General features: G+C 49.6%; 4 protein-coding genes across 5 annotated transcripts; 3 read left to right on the forward strand and 1 right to left on the reverse strand.

The window, feature by feature from the left end:
• Positions 1–19: 19 nt before the first annotated feature.
• On the forward strand, positions 20–7813 carry Ccdc142 (coiled-coil domain containing 142). Of its 2 annotated transcripts, none has more exons than XM_087202149.1 (9): positions 20–1070; positions 1336–1422; positions 1478–1651; positions 1742–1872; positions 1947–2060; positions 6218–6332; positions 6644–6821; positions 6948–7147; positions 7286–7813. In XM_087202149.1, the coding sequence occupies exons 1-9, from the start codon at positions 20–22 to the stop codon at positions 7540–7542; spliced, it is 2307 nt and encodes a 768-aa protein (XP_087058275.1). In that variant the 3' UTR covers positions 7543–7813. The 2 variants fall into 2 exon arrangements, with proteins under 2 accessions (XP_087058275.1, XP_004844730.2); XM_004844673.4 differs by having other exon boundaries at positions 1499–1651.
• A 486-nt stretch (positions 7814–8299) lies between these two features.
• Mrpl53 (mitochondrial ribosomal protein L53) lies at positions 8300–10625 on the forward strand. Its single transcript, XM_004844672.3, has 3 exons — positions 8300–8602; positions 8689–8801; positions 8898–10625. The coding sequence occupies exons 1-3, from the start codon at positions 8511–8513 to the stop codon at positions 9029–9031; spliced, it is 339 nt and encodes a 112-aa protein (XP_004844729.1). The 5' UTR covers positions 8300–8510; the 3' UTR covers positions 9032–10625.
• Positions 10626–14833: 4208 nt separating this feature from the next.
• Positions 14834–18614, forward strand: Mogs (mannosyl-oligosaccharide glucosidase). Its single transcript, XM_004844676.3, has 4 exons — positions 14834–15354; positions 15539–15765; positions 16276–16472; positions 16671–18614. Exons 1-4 carry the CDS (start codon positions 15003–15005, stop codon positions 18400–18402), a joined length of 2508 nt encoding a protein of 835 aa, XP_004844733.1. The 5' UTR covers positions 14834–15002; the 3' UTR covers positions 18403–18614.
• A 178-nt stretch (positions 18615–18792) lies between these two features.
• On the reverse strand, positions 18793–21552 carry Wbp1 (WW domain binding protein 1). Its single transcript, XM_004844677.4, has 4 exons — positions 21006–21552; positions 19907–20009; positions 19618–19794; positions 18793–19446 (listed from the first exon to the last, which is right to left on the reverse strand). Exons 1-4 carry the CDS (start codon positions 21072–21074, stop codon positions 18986–18988), a joined length of 810 nt encoding a protein of 269 aa, XP_004844734.1. The 5' UTR covers positions 21075–21552; the 3' UTR covers positions 18793–18985.
• Positions 21553–21650: the final 98 nt, after the last annotated feature.

The raw sequence follows: 21650 nt of genomic DNA on the forward strand, positions 1-21650 counted from the left end.
GTTTTCAGCCCGCCTCTCCATGGCCCAGGCATCCCGCTCTGGTGGCCTTCTGCCCCCTCTGTGGGCGCAACCCGGGGGCGCTGGGGAGGGGCAATGGGAGGGAAGGCGGGCGGGCGCTCTCCGCGGGGAGGGTCGTGGCCTACAGGGGCAACCGATTGCCGGGAGCATCCCCTGCCCGGACCTCCGGCCCGGCGGAGCTCCGAGAGGACCACCGTGGTGGCCCGCGTTGGCACACGCGGGCGAAGACAACGAGGCTGGCCCGGCGAGTTGGAAGCGGGAGCCTGCAGCAGGCACCCCGATCCCTCCAGCGCTGCAGCGTCTCCGTCGGGTGATGCTGCGGCTGCTCCGCGAGCGGGAGCAGCTTCTTCAGGCCAGGGACTGCGCCCGCCACCTACAGGCGGTCGTGCGCCTCCTGAAGACCCTGAGCCCCAGCACGTCCACCCACGGTCCTGGCCCCTTGTCCCAGCTGTGCCGCGACCTGCAGCTGCACCCTTCCCGAGAGGCGGTTGTGCGAATCCGCCAGCGGGACTCTCTCGAACCGCTACTTCTAGCGCGGCCCATCGGACTAGCGGCCCAACGTCTGGATGCTGCCATCAAGATGCAGCTTCGAGCTCTGGGTCGGGCTCCCGCCACTCTGACTCTGACATCCCAACTCGCCGAGCTGCTGCTGCTGCTTCCTGTCTACCACAGGCTGCAGGGAAAAGCCATGAGCCAAATTCCAGGAGCAGCGCGCCCTTTCCCCTCGGCCAGTGTGCTTTGTCTTCTAACCGAGGAGCGAGGTTGCCAGATGGCAAGTCGGCTAGATGAGGCACTCAGGGGACTGTGCTTGCGGGACCAGCTCCGCAGGCACTGCCAGGAGGAGCGGGAGCTGCTACCAGGGTTACTGGTTATAGTAGGGGGCGTGACCGGTTCAGTCAGCAGTGGGCTGGGGCTTGGAGGAGCTGGAGCCCTTTGGAACCAATATTGGACGCTTCTTTGGGCAGCCTGCGCACAGAGTCTGGACCTAAATCTAGGACCCTGGAGGGAACACAGGGCAGTGGCACAACAGCTGAGTGAGGCACTGGTTCAGGGTGAGTGACTGGGCCTAGGTGGGCATTGGGGAGGGCCACGGTCGCTCGCTTCTCCCTAGTCTCCTCACTCACTTGCCAGCCTGATGACAGAAGCAGTCTGTTTAGAATGAACATTCCCTGGGTTCAGACTATATAGCTTCTGGCCTTTTAAGGGCAAGTCTTGCTTTCTGCCCATCTTGAGTTGTGGAGGAACAATCTTTGAATGTGCAGGGGCTGTGGAAAGGGAAACCTTGTTCTCAGTTTCCAGAGTCATTTCTCCTTCTAGCATCCCTGCCTCAGGAGTGTGTGAAGGAGCTGGCTTCTTTGTGCCACAACCTACTTCATCAGTCTCATATCTGGAGCTGGGATCAAGGTGAGAAGAAAAATATTGGGGTGAGGCAAGACCCAGGTTGCCGCTTCTGTATCAGACTGTACCCTCTCATCTTCAGGTTTCTGCCAGGCCTTGGCATCTGCAGCCCTTGGGGATCAGAGCAGCCCTGCCTCGACCTCTCATACTGCTGAACTGTTGCGACAGCTTTTTCCTCCACTCTTAGACACCATCCAAGAATGTAGGTCAGGATTGATCCTCTGTCAGCCTCCAGGTGAGGCTTGTTCCTTCACTCCGCTCTGAAGTTTCCCTCCTCCCAAAGGCGCTCCATGAACTGTAAGATACTCTGCTACTCTGCTTCCAGGCCCAGCACCTATTGCCCTAGGGCTCTGTACTCTGCAGATCACCTTGCTCTGGTTCTTGGGCAGAACTCAGCAACACCTGGCAGCATGGGCCCCAGATTCCTTCCTGCTCCTGATCCAAAATCACTTACCTGTGAGTGGCGGGGGGGGGGGGGGGGAGGCGCAGTTAGGCTGGGCTAAGATCTCACTTCCTGTTTCCACCCATAGCCTCTATTGCATGAGGCAGAAGCTTTATCCAGATTGACTTCAGAGGAAAGCTTAACTCTGGCAGTGGAGCAGCAGCTAGGCCTGGAGATCCAGAAGCTGACTGCACAGATGCAGGTGAGAACAGGGAGGGGTCCTCATAGTAGCAGTTTAAGACCCTGTTCTATGCCAACCTAAAGGGGTGGGCAGAGTGAAACATCTCAGTGACTTGTAATCCTTGAGTCATCACTAGATTTATTTTTTCTTCCCTTGTTAAGTTTTCATTCTTTGTGTGTGTGTGTGTGTGTGTGTGTGTGTGTGTCTTGCTGGGGATTGAACCTGGGGCCTCACACACACTAGGCAAGCACTGTACCACCAAGCTATATCTCCAGCCTAACTTTTTTTTTTTTGGTACCGGGGATCAAACTCAGGACCTTGTGCTTTCAAGGTAGGCGCGGTGCCACTGAGCTAAATCCTCGGCCCTCTATCTTCTTACTGTAGGAAATTTTAAACATGTACAGATGAAAAGGGAAGGGTATAATGGACCCCCATATTCCCACCACCAAGGCTTTAAATATTATCAATTCATGGTCAATTTTTTTTTTTTGGTACTGGGGATCGAAGTCGGGTCCTTGTGCTTTTGAGGCAGGTGGCAGAACCACTGAGCTAAATTCCCGGCCCTCAGTTTTGTTTTATTTATATACCTTCCCCCTAATAATGTTGGACTCTCATTTGGTGATATTAATAGCTGCTGACAATCATTGCCTAGACTCATTCTTTCATTAGAGATGGCAAAGGGGTGATATTTCAATTCTATCATTCCTTTTTCATTTATTGGTTGGGTAACTCCTATAAAGAGAAATCTACCCTCATTAGTGATTTGAATATCCTAAGGTAAATTTTTTTTTGTTTTTTGGAGACAGGGTCTTACTATGTAGTTCAGTCTGGCCTCAAACTCACTATGTAGCTGAGGCTGGCCTCAAACTCACAGCAATCTTCCTGCCTCAGACTGCCAAGTGCTGGGATTACTGGCATGCAGGCATGCTTCACCACACCCTGCTCCTGAGGTAAATTTTATAAAGAAAAATCAGGATGATTATCTCTTTCCTTTTTCTTACCAGTGTTCAATACAATGTTTCTTTCTTTAAAAAGTGTTTCTTTTTAAAAGTACAACATGTGTTCTTATTAAAGTAATACATACCCATAGTTTAAAAAGAGAAATAGGTCCCTAAAGTGGCTCACATCTGTAATCCCAGCATTTGGGACACTGACACAGGAGGATGAGATCCCATCTCAAAATTTAAAAAATCAAAAAAGGCTAGGGGTGTAGTTCAGTGTTAAAGTGCTTGCCTATTATGCACAAGACCCTGGATTCAATCCCTAGCACCCTCCCCCCCACACACATTAAAAGTGAAATATGTAGAACAGTGTTTCGTTTTTTCTTTTGGTATTGGGGATTAAACCCAGAGTCTTCACAGTAAGCTACATCCCCAGCCCTTTTTTATTTTGATGCAGAGTCTTGAAAAATTGCCCAGGCAAGCTCAAACTTTTGCTCCTCTGGCTCAGCCTCCTGTACCACAACACTCAGCTCCTAGATTAGTATAAACCGTCTAATAAAATAGCACTTTATTTGCCCCCAGTCCCACTTTGGATTCCTGTTTTAGAGTGGTAAGCTTTGCCATACTTGGCTGTTTCTTCTAAAATCTCTTATATTTATGAATAAAGCTATACTTCCATTTTAATTTTGCCCCATTTTGCACATTATCTATTCCTACTATGGAAGATGTTTTTCTCTTCCTGCCCAGTTTTCTTGTTTACTCCTTTTTGCCCTGAGTAGGGACATGGCTAGAGTTCATGTTAACCTTCTGCCCCTTTCCTCTACATTTGTTCTTACCCATAGTGTGGGATTTTTTTTGTTTTGTTTTTTTGTTTTGGGGGGAGGTTTTGGTACTGGGGATTGAATTCAGGACCTTGTGCTTGTGAGGCAGGCGCTGGAACCACTGAGCTAAATCCCCAGCCCTTGTTTTGTTTTTTGAGACAAAGTCTTGTTATATAGTCTGGGCTGTTCTTGAACTCACTGTGTAGCCCAGGCTGGCCTCAAATTCACAGATCCTCCTGCCTCAGACTCCCGAGTGCTGGGAATATAGGCATGCACCACCTTGCCTGGCAACCTATAGTGTCTTGATGCTGTGAACTCCCATATTTTAGTTTTTCTGGTTCCCAGAGTTCTAATCCAGCATCTTCATTTGCCTCTTGGGCATTTCTACCTCAACTACTGCTTTCTCCTTAAACTCAACATGTCCAAGAGCAAGCTCAGGCTGGGGATTTAGCTCAGTGGTTCCAGCGCCTGCCTCACAAGCACAAGGTCCTGAGTTTGATCCCCGGTACAAAAAAAAAAAAAAAAAACAAGAGCAAGCTCACCATCAGTAGAGCAGTAATGAACTATGCTATGGATAGAAGGTTCCAAGACCTGTGGCTATGGCTTGAGTTGGTGGGTAGGCGCTTCAGAGGCATACCAGGGATTACTGGAGGTGAGCAGTTCAGAGATCCTTGGAAGAGTAGAAGAGAGATGGGCTGACCAGAGTAGAGACCTGGTGTGTGTTGGGGAAGAGGATGTGGGGGTTGGAGTAAGCAATTTATTTATTTATTTGTTTGGTACTGGGGATCGAACTCAGGCCTTTGTGCTTTCGAGGCAGGCGGCAGCACCACTGAGTTAAATTCCCGGCCCTGGAGTCAGAAATTTAGCATCAAACTGTGGAGGGCACTGAACTCCATCCCAGAGAATGTGGGCTTTGTTTCACAAGTGATGAGGAGCTACTGTCATAACAGAAGGGGCACAGTGAAGACGGTGATAAACATTTGATTTAGCTATAGAGGCATTTTAGAGGGGAAAGGGGGAGACATGGGATGAGAAGTGTTCAGCTCTTGGTAGCTGAGAACAGAGCAAAAGGGATAGGGACAGTGGGCTCACATGTGGACCAAACACTGCAAAGCACTCCACATGCCTTGCTCCTCTGCCTGGTGATTGTACTTTTGGGTGTCTGTTCTAGCACATACAACCCTGGGATGAGAAAGAATAGGTACTGTGTTTTCTCCCAAGCTTGCTTCTAAGGTCTCAGAATGGGTGGGGGCATCTCATACTTTGTACTTTGTATCCCCAAGACAAAGATAAAAGAACAAAAGAGTAATTTCCCTGATATCTATAAGGAAAGAGAAGGGGAATCTGGTTTGCTGGAGAACAGAAGCATTAAAATTTACACAGGTTGTCGTCAGATGTGCCAGGAGCTACATCAGCTGTGTCCCATACCTTGCCCCACAGGCCTTCTCTCTCTCTACTAAAGGGTGGAACCTAGGGCCTTCACACTGAGTTACATCTCAGCCTGTTTGTTTGTTTCTTTATTTAGAGATAAGTTCTTACTAAATTGCCCAGGCTGAGCTCCATCTTGCAATCCTCCTGCCTCAGGCTCTCAGGGTGCTAGGATTACAAGCATGTGCTACCATATCTGCCTTTTTGTCTCTTTAGATTCCCTGGCAACCACATTTTCTTTAAAGAGCTGCCACCAAATACCCCGTTTCTTACAGTTCCTCACCTCCAAGATGGTTATACAGCAGAAATCTTTATTGCTCTCGTCTCTTTCCCAAAACACAACCTACTCAACAAGCCTCCCCCCCCAAAAAAAAACCCCAAACAATACCAGCATATAGGCCTTTTCCTGTTTATATTGCTCTGGAGAAATGGTAGTAGGAGGTCAAGAATATTTAATGTGGGGACATTCCAAAGGTTCCTGAACCCCAGAACATTAAAATAGTCAATGCTCCTGATCTATATAGAGTTCCTGGCTTCTTTTTGTAGATAACTAGAAGATTGTAACAAGTCTCCCCTTTTCCCTCAACCTCTGCCCATCTGCAAATCATACAGATCCCTCTGTTGGTCATGTCCTTTTGCACATTGGTGGTAGATGGTTTTTTTGCACATTGAGGGGTGGTCTCTTTTTTTCCCTAAAGTTTCAATAGAATAAAGTGAACCCTGAAGATTTTCCATCCACTGAATCAAGCTGGGGAGAGCAGGATAATCCTAGGACAATTGTATCTATTGTAATTTGGGTCTAGATTACCTGGAAAACTCAATGAAAGCTATAGCATTTCACCTCAGGAAATTCTCAGACCCACACAATTATGCATTTAATTCTGGGGTTTTATGGAGACCAAGTTGAAAACCTCAGGTTTATAGCAGCATCATAATTTGGAAAATTCCTAACAAATAGGCCCCTTTTACTTTCTCTCTATCCCCACAGCTCCTGCCTGAAGAGTCACTAAGTCTTTTTTTCCAAGAATGTCATAAACAAGCCACACAGGGCTTCAAGCTTTACATGCCACAGGGTCGGTACTGGAGGCTTCATCTCTGTCCTGGTAACTTTTCATCCTAAATTCTCCTTCCAGGGTTCCCAAGGGGTAATTGTGTCCCAGTCCTTCCCAGATCCACACCTCTGCCTCCATTCTTGTCTTCACCTTCTGTGTTCTCCCCTCCTGAGATCCTAGCCTCTTCTCCCAAATACTCCATTTAGGGATCCATTGGATCTCCACAGCCTCATATTCTGTCCTTTCTTTTTTTTTCTTTGGTACTGGGGATCGAACTCAGGACCTTGCTCTTGCAAGGCAGGCAGTGGAACCACTGAGCTAAATCCCCAGCCCTATTCTGTCCTTGTTTTTTCTCACTCCAGGACTTCCCCGAGTTCCTAGTGAGTATGCTGGGTTGGTGGTTCGAACCGTACTGGAGCCTGTGTTGAAAGGAGTACAGGGATTGCCACCTCAAGCCCAGGCCCTCGGCCTCAGTCAGGCGCTGACAGCCATCCTGGGTGCCTGGCTGGACCACATCCTTACCCATGGGATCCGGTTCAGGTGGGAAGAAAAGCCAGCAGTTGCAGGGGAATGAATGGACCTGGGGAAAAGGAGGGGGATAGGCGGGATGGAGCAGTTTGGAGAGGCTGGAGGAATTTGCTGGCCACATTGTACCTGAACATTTAGCCTGCAGGGGGCGCTGCAGCTCAGACAAGACTTCGGAGTGGTCAGGGAGTTGCTGGAAGAAGAGCAGTGGGATCTGTCACCAGAGCTTCGCCATACTCTGCTCATGCTCAGCATTTTCCAGCAGCTAGATGGGGCCTTGCTGTGTCTATTGCAGCAGCCCCTGCCTAAGACTCGAGTCCACAGGAGGTCTCCTTGTTGCTGTGAGTCATTTTCTTTCCCCAAATCCCCCTCCCCCCACGCACTTCCCAATTGCTTTAAGTGACCAACACCCTACTTACCTTTGATCTGGTTTTAGCATCTCACTACCAGCCACTTGCTTTCCACTCCTGTCTTACTAGGTGTTTGTAATGAAGTCCAGACCACAGGATTGGCCAGCAGCAGCCTCAACAGCCTGGAGAACTTGGAGCCCCCTCTACTGCCTGGAGTACCCCCATCCCAGACAATGCCCTTGCAAAGCACCCCGGGAAGTGGAAGACCTAGCCTTGAGGCTTATCTAGTAGAAAATCAGCAGGCCTGGCTTGCCCTTAGGCAGCACCAGCACCCTCGTTGGTACCTGCCTTTTCTTTCCTGCCTGGGGATCAGTCCTGAATCCTAAGGAGCCGAGGACCAGGAGCTCCTCATCTCTGATCGGAAAACCGTGGACATGCAATTTCAAGAAGCCTAGACCTGAGCTTAGAAGAAGTATAAACTTGGGCTGGGGATTTAGCTCAGTGGTTCCAGCACCTGCAGTGAAAGGTCCCGAGTTCGATCCCCAGTACAAAAAAAAGAGAAAGAAATTATAAACTACATAGAACCTGGAATTACAAGCTAAGAATCCAAGGTCACTGTAGTGCCTGTAATCCACAGTAAAGAGCAAAATCACTGCTTGCAGCCTGAAGGTTAGCATCCTTGGGGCGCCTAGTTCCTCCTTCTGAAGAGATCTCAGGAGAAAGGGAAAAATAATAGAAAACAAGCTAGATGGTGCTTCCTTGTAAATCCCAGGAGCCGGGCTAAAAAGGGTTAATTCTTGGGGAGTTACAGAGTTGGAATAAGCACCTGGGTCAGTCCCCAGGGGTGTGTTGTCCTGTATTCCCTCCCCATTACTATTTTCAGTCATTTAAAAATATTGGGTTGTAGGACCTCCAGTTTAAGCTTTGGTTATTCGGTTACCTAAATGGAATTTACCTCCTGGCAGGCAGATAATCACTGGTATGGTAGTGTCCTCTCTGTGGAAGGAGCAAGGATTTCAGTTGGCGTTAACATAGATCTGGACCGCAAGATGCGGAAAGGGAAAGGCTGCAGCTGCAGAAGACAGGTGTTTTCGATGCAAAGGTGTTTTGCACAATATTGTTTTCACTGTAGTACAAGTGGGCTTAACTACAGCTCACCGTTTTGGATCCTGTCACGTGCTGTAACGAAATCACCTCTCCCAGTCTTCCTCCTCCCGGCCTGGGGACCCGGGAGCGGTTTGTAGACAGGCGGCCTGGAGTTTACCCGGAAGAAACAGGGCGGCGGGGTCAATTTTCTGCAGCGGTATCCTGGGAACACGCCTCCCGCTGGAGTCCTTCCGGGGCGGAGGTTACCATGGCGGCGGCCATGGCTCGGCTTGGTCTGCGGTCGGTCAAGGAAGTTCGGGTTCAATTCTGCCCTTTCGAGAAGAACGTGGAGTCGATAAGGTACCGGAGAGGTGAAGGGAGAGGATGGGGAAGGGCTCCGCCTTCCAACCCCTTCAGTAAATCGCTCACACGGTTTTCCCCGGTAGGGCTTTCCTCCAGGCGGTGAGCAGCGAGAAGGTTCGCTCCACCAATCTCAAGTGCGCGGTGATTGCGGACGTGAGGCACGACGGCTCGGAGCCCTGCGTGGACGTGCTGTTTGGTGGGCTTGAGTAGGGAGACGGGCAGGAGGGGCGGCAGGCAGCCCCAGCCCTGCCATGCCTGCGTTGGCTGACTCTTCTGTTTCAATCTTCCCCAGGAGATGGTCATCGCCTGATTATGCGTAGCGCCCAACTCACCGCTCGGGAAATGTTCGTTGCCTTCGCTTCTCACGTCCAGGCCAGAAGCGCTGCAAGGAACGGGGAGAAGCCAGGCGCTGGTACTGGGCACTGACAGCGAGGAAGAGACCAACGAACAGATTTTGGCCTAGGACTAGGACATTTATCTGAGAAGACATTGACTTAATCATTCAAGGGTCTACTGAAGGGCCACTGAGGGGGTAGGGCGAGGGGAGCGTCATAACTTCTGGGGCAAGATGGGGTGAGAGGGCTCTGGACAAACTTTGAGGGTTTTTTTTTTCACTTCTTACCATCACTTACTGCTTAACCGTTTTGAATTTGGCTTTTTCCATCATTCAGCATACATTTTAATCCTTTTTTTTTTTTTTTTTTTACCAAACTAGTGATTTTTTCAGTCCTTATCTTCCTTAGTAACTTCTCCCACTCTTAATTCACCCCCTGGTGGAAGCTTTCTTCCTCTTGGATATTTTTCTTTTTCTAACTATAAAGGCATGTTACCCTCATCCTTTTTTTTTTTCTTTATCCCTGGGACATCCAATCTTCTGTGTTACAGACTTTTCATTTCTGTTTGGTTCTTTCCAACTTCTATGCTATGGTAAGTTTACCCACTACCAACTTTCTCCACATGCCACCAACATGCTTTGTGTAAAACAATTGATAATCATACCTACACATATGTTTACCTCTCCCACCTGGCTTCCCCATACATTTTGTTTTTGTTTTTGTTTTTTTCGGTACTGGGGATTGAACTTGGAACCTTGGGCTTTCGAGGCAGGCAGTGGAACCACTAAGCTAAATCCCTGCCCCCCATACGTTTTTTAAACATTAATTTTATTGGTATATTTTAGGTATACAATATAATGACATCATCATTGGAGATTTGTACCTTTATTCCCCATACTTTTTTTTTTTTGGTACCAGAGATCGAACTCAGGACCTTGCACTTTTGAGGCAGGCGTCAGAACCACTGAGCTAAATCCCCAGCCTTCCCATACCATACCTTTTTTTTTTGGTACCGGGGATCAAACTCAGGACCTTGCGCTTTCAAGGCAGGCACCGGAACCACAGAGCTAAATCCCCAACCCTTCTCCCATACCTTTTTAAATGGCATTTCATCTGTTCAGTCACCTGGACTGGAAGACACAGGTTTATCCTTTGTTCTGCCCTCTCTTTCCCTGCATATTTCATCTATGAGTTCAGAATATTCTGTAATTTTTAAAATCTCTTGGGACCGGGGATTTAGCTCAGTGGTGCCGACACCTGCCTTGAAAGTGCAAGGTCCCCGGAGTTCAATCCCCCATACCATAAAAAAATAAAATAAAATCTCTTAACAGTCACTTCATTCCCATTCATTCTCTTGTATCACTATTGCATTCTCTTGTCTCCTTTTTTGTAATCATTTTTGCTACTTAATTTTATCTTTCCAAAGCACATGACTGTGGTTACCTCAAACCAATAGCTGTTTGACAAAACAGTGCCTGAAGTGGTTTTTCACATTGGGTTAACACCGATTAGTGTGAATCATGAAATGAATTTAGGGAATTAAATCAACTTTTAAAAAATAAAATGGTAAGGGCCAGGGATTTAGCTCAGTGGTTTCACCGCCTGCTGTGCAAGCTCAAGGACCCAAGTTCGATCCCCGGTACCAAAAAAATAAAAAATAAAATGGTAAAAAGTTTCAGAGTGCATATCACTTGAATTGAGAAGTATTCTTTCTGGAAACTATATAATTGTGTGTGTCTGTGTGTGTTTGCATGTATTCGATTATTTCTTACTGTGGATTATAGCAAAAACAACAAAAAAGCTGAAACCCCCTGCTTTAAAGAACTTCAGAATGCCCAGCTAAGGCGAGCAAAGAGCTTTTAGACACTGGCTGCTCCTGATTTTGCCAAATACATTTGCCGTGACCCTCCAATACCATCAAATCTTCCCCACCAAAAAGAGGGTTCGAAGCATGTCTCCCTGTACTCCATCTACCTTTAAAAAAGAAAACTACTTGGAGGCAGTATAGTCCAGTAACCAGCCAGAGTGCCTAGGGTTGAAGTTGCAGCTCTGCCCTTAAGTAACTGTGTGACTTTGGACAAATTAATCTATCAGTGCCTGGTTCCTCATTTGGAAGTAAGGATAATAGTACAGTTGGCCCTTTATCCATGAGTTCTGTATCCTTGGATTTAACCATCCTCAGATTGAAAATATTCAAGAAAAAAATTGCATCTGTACTGAATATACACAGCCTTTTTTCTTTATCATTTTCCGCTAAACAATACAGTATAAGATTTACATAGCATTTACATGGAATTAGGTATGAGTAATTTAAACTATGTAGGAGGATATATGTAGGTTATATGCAAATACAATGGTTTTTATATAAAGGATTGGAGCAAGGGCCCTTTAAGGGATTTTCAGGGGTTCTGGAACCAATCTTTCATGGATTCTGAGCAATAACTACCTACTTTATAAGAATGAGAGGATTAAATGAGTTAACTATAAAGTTCCTACAATTGTGCTAGAAGTAAAGTGCTATTTAAAGAACTTTATTCTAAAGTGAAAAGAACCCTGACAACCTGCATTTGGCTCCTTGGCTGTTACTTTGTACCATTATTACTTTGTTTTTTTCCAGGGTTTTGAGACGGTGTTGCTATGTAGTTCAGGCTGGCTGGCCTCAAACTCGCAGCAGTCTGTCTCAGTCTCCCTAGTGTTGGGATTACAGGTGTGTGCCACCATGCCTAGCCCCTTGCACCATTCTTAGTCGCTGAAATGTAAAAATGAGAATGGTTCAACGTGGATTGAATGTTGGTAACATGTTTATAGATTATGATCTTGGGGGAAGTTTTTTTTTTTTTTGGTACCGGGGATCGAACTCGGGTCCTTGCGCTTGCGAGGCAGGCGGCAGAACCACTGAGCTAAATCCCTAGCCCTGTTTTGTTTTGTTTTTGAGGCAGGGCCTCTCTGTGTACTCCAGGCTGGCCTTGATCTCTTGGTGATCCTCCTGTCTCAGCCTCTGGAGTGCTGGTATCATGGGTGCGCACCACCATGCCCTAGATTGTAAACTTGAAGTTGGTGATTTTCTGTGTCTCCAGCATCTTGCATAGTGTGATACAGGTGTGCAATAAACGTGAATTTTCAGATACTGCACATCAGCTTTCCTGCTTATAGCTGTGATTAGTCTGGGATACAAAGGGAATAACTCAAACATAGGTATATAGTAAGTACTACAATAGACGTGGACTAAGTACAATAGTAACAAGAAAGTAACAAAGCGGGCTGAGCACTGGGTTTGGTCAGGTGATTGTTCAATGAGTAAGAAGTGTATATGTGCTGCCCTCAGTGAGTAAAACTAAATGTGTGAGAAGTGTATGTGTGCTCCCCAGTGAGTACCAGTGTGGAGTAGGTCAGAAGACAGATTATATGGTGAAATATAAGTGGGTATGTTACAATAAAACATTGTTATTAATGATGAAAAAATAATTAAGATGTACTACTCTATATACATGTACCAACTCCCTGCAAGGAATGTAACCATTATGGGTTTGTTTGTTTTTTTTCTGGGGGTGGGGTTGAGTCAGGGTCTCACTATATAGTTCAGGGTGGCCTTGAACTGTGTGCCACCACACTAGCTAACTTTTGATTTTAATAAAAAATTAAAATTGGAGAAAAATGTAAAAACTAAGTCATTTGTATTTAAATTTGAATACTGCATCCCAATATCTGATTTGCATAACAATATATTTTTTAAAAGCTTAAAATAGTGTAGGTAGAATGATGCTAGCTAGAGGGGCATAGGATATAGAATAGCTTGAGCTGGGTGTAGTGGTGCACACTTGCAGTCCCAGCACTCCGGAGGCTGAGGCTGGAGGATCGCCTCAAATTCGAGGCCAGCCAGGGCTACACAGAGAGACCCTGTATCAAAAAAACAAAAACAAAAATGGCTGAAGCTGTAGCTAAGTGGTGGAGCTTACTGCCCTGTGTGAGGCACGGCGCTCAGTCCGCAGTGTGTGTGTACAGAATAAAATTTTTGTTTAGCATGGGATGGACTTTATGAAAATACTTTTTTTCCTCCTCAGTACTGGGGATGAAACCAAGGCTTGTGCACTGAGCTACATCCCCAGCCCTTTTTTGGCTACTTATTTATTTTGGGGTACCAAGGATCAAACTCAGGACCTTGCGCTTGTGAGGCAGGGAGCAGAATCACTGAGCTAAATCCCTGGCCCCTTGGCTTTTTATTTTGAGACAGGGTCTTGCTAAGTTGACCAGGCTGGGCTTAAATTTAGTCCTGATTCAGCCTCCCAAAGTACTGGTGAAAACAAATTTTATGTTGCACTGTAGGTGAGAAAGTAACTAGGATCTAAACTATACTTCTGAACTACTATCAAAGGCAATGTTGAAGCTTATAGATCACCTGAGGCACATATGCTACCTCTCTCTACATCTTCGTTGACCTAAGCCATCATTTGCCTAAGCTCTTGCTTCTTGGGACTGTAGAGGGTTAAACACCTATTAAGTACAAGCACCATCATTATGGGCCAAAGGCTTGTCCAACTTGCGGCCTGTGGGCCACTTGTTTTGTTTTATTTTGTTGAGACAGGGTCTCACTATACAGTTTAGGCTAGCTTTGAACTCACTATGATAGCCCAGGCTGGCCTCGAACTCGTGGCGATCCTCCGCTCCTGGACTTAATTGCCCTTTTTTATTTTTTTATTTAAAAAAAAAATTTCGGTACTGGGGATCAAACTCAGGACCTTATGCTTGTGAGGCAGGTGCGGTGCCACTGAGCCAAATCCCCTGCTGCCCTTTTTAAACGTTATAATAAAATATAGTAAAAGGGAAGTTTTGTGGCTTAGATACATTATATGTTTCATATGTGGCCCAAAGACAATTCTTGTTCACTCATTATAGCCCAGGCAAGCCAAAGAGTTGGGCATTCGCTAAAGAATTGTAGGCTGAAGAGCTGGGGTTGTAGCTGGGTGGAACAGTGCTTGTCTAGTATGCACCAGGCCCCGGATTGCAGTACCACATTAAAAAAGACTGAGCTGTTCCACCGCCTGCCTCGCAAGCGGTCCTGAGTTTCATCCCCGGTACCAAAAAGAAAAAAAAAAAAGACTGGGCCTAGTGGCGTATGCCTGTTAACATCAGCACTGGGGAGGCTGAGACAGGAGGTTCACTAGGAGTTAATGGCCAGCCTGAACTATGTAGTCAAAAAACAACAAAAAAAAGAGTACGCTGAGCGGAGGTAAGACTTGCCTTAAGTCATAGCATAGTTTAAAGACAGCTAAAACCCAGACCCAGTCCCACTCTTGGAGCCTCTCACCACTCCGCGAGGAAAAACGTGGAACGTGGGCAAAGCGATCCAGCTTGGTTCAGAAACACCAGCGTTTGAAGTTAGTCACTTCCCAGCCATTGGCCTGGGAGCTGTTACTTGTAAATATACTTTCTAGGCCACGGTTTTCCACTACCTGATTAAGGCGGGCATGGAGCCTCCTGTTAGCATATTATCGTTATTTTAAGGGCCGGGGATTTAGCTCAGTGGTTCCACCGCCTGCCTCACAAGCGCGAAGGACCCGAGTTCAATCCCCAGTACCAAAAAAAAAAAAAAAACACCCCACTATATCGTTATTTTAAAAAAGAAACTCAAGGGCTGGGGATTTAGCTCAATGGTTTCGCCGCCTCACAAGCGCAAGTACCCGAGTTCGATCCCTGGTATCAAAAATAAATAAATAAAATTTAAAAAGAAACTCGAAATGAATTGGTTCTCTCTAGTAGCCTATGAATTGTATGAGAACGCCCAAGAAGCGCAGAGCCAGGCAGTGGACTCGGCCCGGGGCCCACGAGCTGACCCTATCTAAGCCCGCTGGAGACAGCGGTTCCGCTCTGGGGACTTGACCTGACGTAGTGGGGCGGGACTTCCGGAGGGAGGCGTTCGCGGGGCTGGAGGCGCGGGCGCCCAGGCACTGCTGACAGTTCGGTGGTCACTGCGGCGCCGGCGCCGGCGCGAGCTGGAGAGAGGAGACAGGACCAGGGCTTCACTGCCGCCTCTATTCTCCCGCGAGGCTGACCCCGGTGCCAGGATGGCTCGAGGCGAGCGACGGCGACGTGCTGTGCCGGGAGACGGAGCGCGGACAATGGAGAGGGCGGCTCAGGGCGGCCCAGGGCGACGCGACGGCCGAGGCGGCGGGGCCCGTGGTGCGGCCGGGGGAGCGGCTCTGACCGTCGTGGTGTTGTCTCTGGCTCTGGGCCTAACGGGGCGCTGGGCGCTGGCGTGGTACCGTGCTCGGCGAGCGGTCACCCTGCATTCCGCGCCCCCAGCACTACCCCCTGACTCCTCTAGCGCCGGGGTAGCCCCTGACCTCTTCTGGGGCACCTACCGCCCTCACGTCTACTTCGGCATGAAGACTCGCAGCCCGAAGCCCCTCCTCACCGGTAACCGGGCCCCAGGGCGGGCAAGCAGGTGGATTCTGAGCCTGGGCAGCCCGGCTTCCCGCCTGAGCAAGAGTAGGGAGGAGTGGATCAGGAGGCTTACGGAGAGGGAGGAGCTGGAAGTTCTTGGAGGCCCGAGGGACAGGTCCCCTGCTCTCTTTGACTTATGTGGCCATTCTACCCCCAGGACTGATGTGGGCGCAGCAGGGGGCCACCCCAGGGACCCCTAAGCTCAGGCACACGTGTGAGCAGGGGGACGGCGTGGGTCCCTTTGGCTGGGAGTTCCACGACGGCCTCTCCTTCGGGCGGCAACACATCCAGGATGGGGCCTTAAGGCTCACCACTGAGTTCGTCAAGAGGCCTGGGGGTCAGCACGGAGGGGACTGGAGCTGGAGAGTGACTGTAGAGTCTCAGGTCAGGGCCTCAGGATACCCCTTCCTCAGCCCAGACTCCCTGCGTCCCTCCCTTGCTGCCAGCAAATGGATAATGAAGTGGGGGTTAACATCAGGGGAAACCGAGTCTGACTGCCTGGTTTGAATCCTGCCTTAAACACTTGTCTGTATCACCAACTGTTTACCACCTCTCAGCCTTGATTTCCTTGTTTGTAAAGTGAAGATAATAGTAGCACCTAACTCACAGGAACATGAGAATTAAATGAAGTAATCTGTGTAGAGTTCTTAGCGTAGGAGATAGCACAAAAATACGCTATGATTTCTCGGAGAACTTTGTGCAAGCCTCTTTAGCTCATTCCATTGAGTGTATCTGCTCACTCTCAGTGACACTTAGCACTGCCAGATGTATTTTGTTTACCAATTTATTCCTTCCTGGGATCCCTTTCCCTCACTAAGGCTGATTCTCAAAAAGAGAATGCCAACTAATGCTGTTTTTTTCTCTTGTTTTCCTCTGTTGTCCTTTGTCTCCTAGGCCTCAAGTACTTCTGCCCTCCCTTTAGTCTCCCTGTTCTTCTATGTGGTGACAGATGGCCAGGAAGTCTTACTACCAGAAGTTGGAAGCAAGGGGCAGTTGAAATTCATCAGTGGGCACACCAGTGAACTTGGTGACTTCCGCTTTATACTTTTGCCACCAACCAGCCCAGGGAACACTGCCCAGAAGTATGGCAGGTAAGTTGGGAAGGAGGGTGAGCTGGTGAAAGGAATGGTGTGGTCCCTCACACTGCCTTTCCATTTATTTCCAGTCTCACTAGTCTCCTGGTTCCCTGAATTGCTAAGACCTCCATCCTGATTCCCTGAGCACGTTGTATTTCCCTTTATAATCCCCCCCAACCCTGAACATTTCCTGTTTGTCTTTTTGCCTTCAAGCTACAATATCTTCTGGTCCTCCAACCCTGGACTGGCTCTACTGACAGAGATGGTGAAGAGCCGCCTAAATAGCTGGTTTCAGCATCGTCCCCCAGGGGCCTCTCCTGAACGCTACCTCGGCTTACCAAGATCTCTGAAGTGGGAGGACAGAGGCCCAAGTGGGCAAGGGCAATTCTTGATACAGCAGGTGACATTGAAGGTCCCCTTTTCTGTGGAGTTGGTGTTTGAATCTGGCAGTGCCTGGGCAGGCGGAAACCAAGCCCTTGGGCAGCTGGCAGGCGGCCTACTGACCCAGGCCCTGGAAAGCCATGCTGCAGCCTTTCGAGAGCGCTTTGAGAAGACCTTCCGGCTAAAGGAGAAGGGCCTGAGCCCTGGAGAGCAGGCTTTGGGTCAGGTTGCCCTAAGCGGCCTCCTGGGTGGGATTGGCTACTTCTATGGTCAGGGTTTGGTATTGGCAGATATGGGGGTAGAAGGGTCTGAGCAGAAGATTGATCCAGCCCTCTTTCCACCTGTCCCCCTTTTCTCAGGGGTGCCCTCCAGATCATTCTTCCCACGAGGCTTCCTTTGGGATGAGGGCTTTCACCAGCTAGTGGTCCAGCGGTGGGAACCCCGCCTCACCCGGGAGGTCCTAGGCCACTGGCTGGGGCTACTCAATGCTGATGGCTGGATTGGACGGGAACAAATACTGGGGGATGAGGCCCAAGCCCGGGTACCCCCAGAATTTTTGGTGCAAAGGGTAGCGCATGCCAACCCCCCAAGCCTGCTCTTGCCTGTAGCCCACATGCTAGAAGGTGGTGACCCTGCTGACTTGGCCTTCCTCCGCAGGGCATTTCCCCGCTTGCATGCCTGGTTCTCTTGGCTCCATCAGAGCCAGGCAGGGCCAGTGCCATTATCTTACCGCTGGCGGGGCCGGGATGTAGCCCTGGCCACCCTGCTGAACCCCAAGACTCTCCCCTCAGGGTTAGATGACTACCCCCGGGCTTCACACCCTTCGGCAACTGAGCGGCACTTGGACCTTCGATGCTGGGTGGCACTGGGTGCCCGTGTATTATCGAGGCTTGCAAAGCAGCTTGGGGAGGTGGACGCAGCTGCTGAGCTGGGCCCACTGGCTGCTTCACTGGAGGCAGAGGAGAGCCTGGATGAGCTGCACTGGGCTCCAGAGCTAGGAGTCTTTGCAGATTTCGGGAACCACACAAAAGCAGTACAGCTGAAACCTAGGCCTCCTCAGGGGCTAGTTCGTGTAGTGGGCCAGCCCCCACCTCACTTACAATATGTGGATGCCTTGGGTTATGTCACTCTTTTTCCCTTGCTGCTACGGCTGCTGGACCCCAACTCACCCCACCTTGGACCCCTGCTGGATGTTCTTGCAGATAGCCGACATCTCTGGAGCCCCTTTGGTTTGCGCTCCCTTGCTGCCTCCAGCCCTTTTTATGGCCAGCACAATTCTGAACATGATCCTCCCTATTGGCGGGGTGCTGTGTGGCTCAATGTCAACTACCTGGCCTTGGGAGCACTCCACTACTATGGGCATCTAGAGGGTCCCCACCAGGCCCAGGCTGCAAAGCTGCACAGTGAGCTCCGTGCCAATGTGGTAGGCAATGTGTGGCGGCAGTACCAGGCTACAGGGTTCCTATGGGAACAGTACAGTGACCGGGATGGCCGGGGCATGGGCTGCCGCCCTTTCCATGGCTGGACCAGCCTTGTCTTACTGGTCATGGCTGAAGACTACTGAAGGGGATGATGAGAAGAAAGCCAGGCCACTCATATCACTGAATCCAGAGGGAAAAGGTCTCTGGCTTCTGCCCCCAGCTCTTCAGATCCCAGTAATTCAAACCTTCCTCAGCTCATCTCAGGTGTCTCCTTACTATCATCCCACACAGCCCTGGGGTGAATGTGAATTCAAGAGTCTATTTTTCTAAATAAACTGGGAAAAAACACACCAAACTCTATTGCTTTTGCTAGTTTTGCCTCACCAAGAGGTCTTAACTCAGTCTTGGCTTTAGGGCTTCTTGCTATCTTCAGGGAAGGTGAGATGAATAGCCATTATCTGTCCCTTTCAGACCCAGTCAGGCTAAGTGCAATGTAGTTAGCTGAGTTCTAGTCCACCCAAATCCACAGCAGCTGGTTCACATCTCTTTAATGAGATCAAGGCTCTTGTGTATGTTTTGGGGGTCGTTAAAGCTAGCACAGTCCCCCAGTACCACCCCTGTCCTCCAGGTTCCAGCCCTTGCAGGCAAATTCTAGAGGGTAAGGAGAGGCTAAGGGGGCTTGAGGTGGGACCAGGGCAGGTGACCCACCCACCCTCCCATAACCACTTATGGGATGTCCCCTTCACTGGAAGCCAGGCCCACAGGAGAGACCCGGGGAATGGGCTCTGGAGGCAGTGCACAAGGGGAGTGGTCCTCCAGCTCCAGTGGGGTAGCACTAATTCTCACTTCCTTGACTGGCTCACCCTTGCTGGAGTCAGGACAAGGACAGAGCTCAATACCTGAGTCACCAGTCAGGCGACGATAGCGACAAGAGGGAGGTGTATGGGCTGGGCTCATCCTTGCCCTGGGCTCACCCTCTTGACAAGGGGGGGCACTCTGGTGGGAAGAAACACCTTCCACATTTGTCCCCTCACAGTGGCCAGGGCAGCTGGATGCAGAGGAACAACAGGTACATTCACTGGAAGCAGTCAAGTGGTGGCCTGGGGCCATAGTATATGGAGGTGGTGGTGTGCCTGGGCGTTGAACCACATCCTCATAGGCTGGGGGTTTGAAGGTGCTGAGAAGGCCTGCAGGGAAGAGAACAGCATGGGTGGCTGAAGGCAATCAGGGATGGGGGCATGATCTCATACTAAGGAAAAGGGTGCTTTGAAATGTCTGCAAAAGGGAATATGGGATGATTCAAGGCACTGGTTTGGGAAAGGCCACTGGTAGTGGCCCCAGAGCCTCAAGTCACTCACGAAGGTCAAGCAGTGAACCAGTTGGGGCAGGGCCAGTCCCATGGCATGCCCCATGGTAGGCCAACAAGTTGATCTCACGCTGCCTCTGCTGTTGTTGCAGCCGGAGTTTAGCTCGCCGGTGGCGGAAGGCGCAACAGCAACTAAAGAGGATGAGGACAGTCCAGAGCAGCCAGAACCCTGCAGGAGGCAAGAGGAAGTGTCTCAGATACCTCCCATGCAGAGAAAGGTCCTTGCAGTTCCAAAGGAAGGTGGGCCGAAGGACCTGAGAACAGCCCTCCTGGAGACTCACACCAGAGCTCATAGTAGTAGGTGCAGCAGCCAGTCTCCCCGCAGCAGTGACCACTTTCACAGAGGTAGGGCTGGTTGTTCACTCCTGGGCACAGCTCTCGAAGCTGGGGGCAAGGAGGCACTTAGAATTCAGGGACCTTCTAGCCCCAGCACTGTCCGCCCCCACCTCCTGCATGCATATACAATCCCATCCCTTAGAAAGATGAAAGGAGTGGGAGATGCTGAGAGGAGTACTCAAATATCTGAAGGGCTGTCAATGTGAAAGAAGATTTGGAACAGCAAGAAATCAGTCTGGAAAACAGGCAGAGCTCTGCATTTCTGAGACATCTCTCACAATGCTGGCCCCCTAGGGTTCTCTCTTTTTTTTTTGGTACCAGGGATCGAACTCGGGTCCTTGCACCTCAGGCGGCGAAACCACTGAGCTAAATCCCCAGCCTCAAGGGTTCTTTCTCTTAAGGGAATGTTTTGGCAAAGGCTCAAGACAGTCTGAGCTATCTCAAAGTGTCAGACAATGGGTTGGGACTTAAGGCCATTTCCAAAGCTAATGGGCTTTCAGCAACCCCTACCATCTGCTACCCCCACCCACAAGCTGGGTCTTTTCACCTCTGGGTCTCAGGCTCCCTAGGGTAGAGGAGGGGCAGTGTGAGACCCAGAGCAGTGATCTCAACCAGATTGCTGTGAATGATAAAGGATGGCATGCTGGGCGTGAGTCTGGTTTCCAGCTCTTCTCCAAATTGCTCTCTCAAGAGAAGACGCTGCTGGACTCTGTTGTGATAATAGGCACATAGAAAAACATCGCAAATAACTGCTGCAAGACAGAGGGAGCTTTCCTGGGGCCTCACTACGCCTCTGGTTACTGGACAGCCAATGCAAGCTTCCACTGCAGCCACGGGATGGGGTCTGGGGCTGCAGGTAAAGTCAACTGCGTCTGTTACAAAGTTTAGCCAAAGAGAGGAAGGAACATATTTAGGAACTTCACGGTACCTTTGGCTCCGTAAGTTCCTCTCTCAACCTCCCCATTCCCCCCAACAGGAAGGGACAGGAGAGGGAAAAGAGAAATAAATGGCTGTCGTGATAGGCTTTTGGAGCTGTTGGGATACCTGCTGTTGTGGCGCCCGAAGTGGCCCCCAGGCCTCCTCGCTGCCGTTCCCGCTGCTGGCCCGAGCCATGCCTCCACCTACAGCCCCCTGAAGACCACAGCCTCCTCTACTGCCAGCTGCCCCGCCCCTGCCACCTTTGCCGCCACCGCCATGGTCCCTGCCTGGCCCATTCTCACTGCAGCCACCATCACTCCGAGGCCGGCGCTTCCACCCAGGAGAGCTCCTCCAACTAGAACCCAGGTTGCTCTGTCCGACCAATCAGCATCACCCTTTGATAAACAGACCAATAGGAGCCCACCAGAGGTTTCTTTCTGTGACCAATACCCAGCAGCGCCTCCGATGCTCACCCAGACAACAAGAAGTAGTACAGACAAAGACTGGGGAAAGGTTGGCCCGGGCTGTGACTGACAGCAACAATAGCCAATATATACAACAGAACAGGTTTTGACTTATCAACCAATGAATAGCCGTCCAGGAGAGCAAACTCCTGATGATTGGCTTGAGCCATTGGGAAGATGCCGAACCATGGCAGGTAATCCGGATGAAGAGGCTAGGTTCCGAAAGTTGGCCCAAGTCCGGGTCACAGACCCGCTGAGCTTCTAGAGGTCCTTTTCAAGCTTCAGGCAGGGCAAGACATGCGTAACT

Source organism: Heterocephalus glaber, unplaced genomic scaffold (assembly GCF_053883595.1).
Source record: "Heterocephalus glaber isolate CG9 unplaced genomic scaffold, H.glaber_assembly_v1.0 deba00000470, whole genome shotgun sequence".
NCBI lineage: Eukaryota > Metazoa > Chordata > Mammalia > Rodentia > Bathyergidae > Heterocephalus > Heterocephalus glaber.

Coding starts and splice junctions, on each gene's coding strand:
- Ccdc142 (XM_087202149.1), top strand. CDS start 20: ATGGCCCAGGCATCCCGCTCTGGTGGCCTTCTGCCCCCTCTGTGGGCG. Junction 1,423..1,477: donor TATCTGGAGCTGGGATCAAG/GTGAGAAGAAAA, acceptor CTTCTGTATCAG/ACTGTACCCTCTCATCTTCA. Junction 1,652..1,741: donor GATCCTCTGTCAGCCTCCAG/GTGAGGCTTGTT, acceptor CTCTGCTTCCAG/GCCCAGCACCTATTGCCCTA.
- Mrpl53 (XM_004844672.3), top strand. CDS start 8,511: ATGGCGGCGGCCATGGCTCGGCTTGGTCTGCGGTCGGTCAAGGAAGTT. Junction 8,603..8,688: donor AAGAACGTGGAGTCGATAAG/GTACCGGAGAGG, acceptor TTTCCCCGGTAG/GGCTTTCCTCCAGGCGGTGA. Junction 8,802..8,897: donor CTGCGTGGACGTGCTGTTTG/GTGGGCTTGAGT, acceptor AATCTTCCCCAG/GAGATGGTCATCGCCTGATT.
- Mogs (XM_004844676.3), top strand. CDS start 15,003: ATGGCTCGAGGCGAGCGACGGCGACGTGCTGTGCCGGGAGACGGAGCG. Junction 15,355..15,538: donor CCCGAAGCCCCTCCTCACCG/GTAACCGGGCCC, acceptor TTCTACCCCCAG/GACTGATGTGGGCGCAGCAG. Junction 16,473..16,670: donor ACTGCCCAGAAGTATGGCAG/GTAAGTTGGGAA, acceptor TTTGCCTTCAAG/CTACAATATCTTCTGGTCCT.
- Wbp1 (XM_004844677.4), bottom strand. CDS start 21,074: ATGGCTCGGGCCAGCAGCGGGAACGGCAGCGAGGAGGCCTGGGGGCCA. Junction 19,795..19,906: donor CTACTACTATGAGCTCTGGT/GTGAGTCTCCAG, acceptor TGCCTCCTGCAG/GGTTCTGGCTGCTCTGGACT. Junction 19,447..19,617: donor TGGTTCACTGCTTGACCTTC/GTGAGTGACTTG, acceptor TCTTCCCTGCAG/GCCTTCTCAGCACCTTCAAA.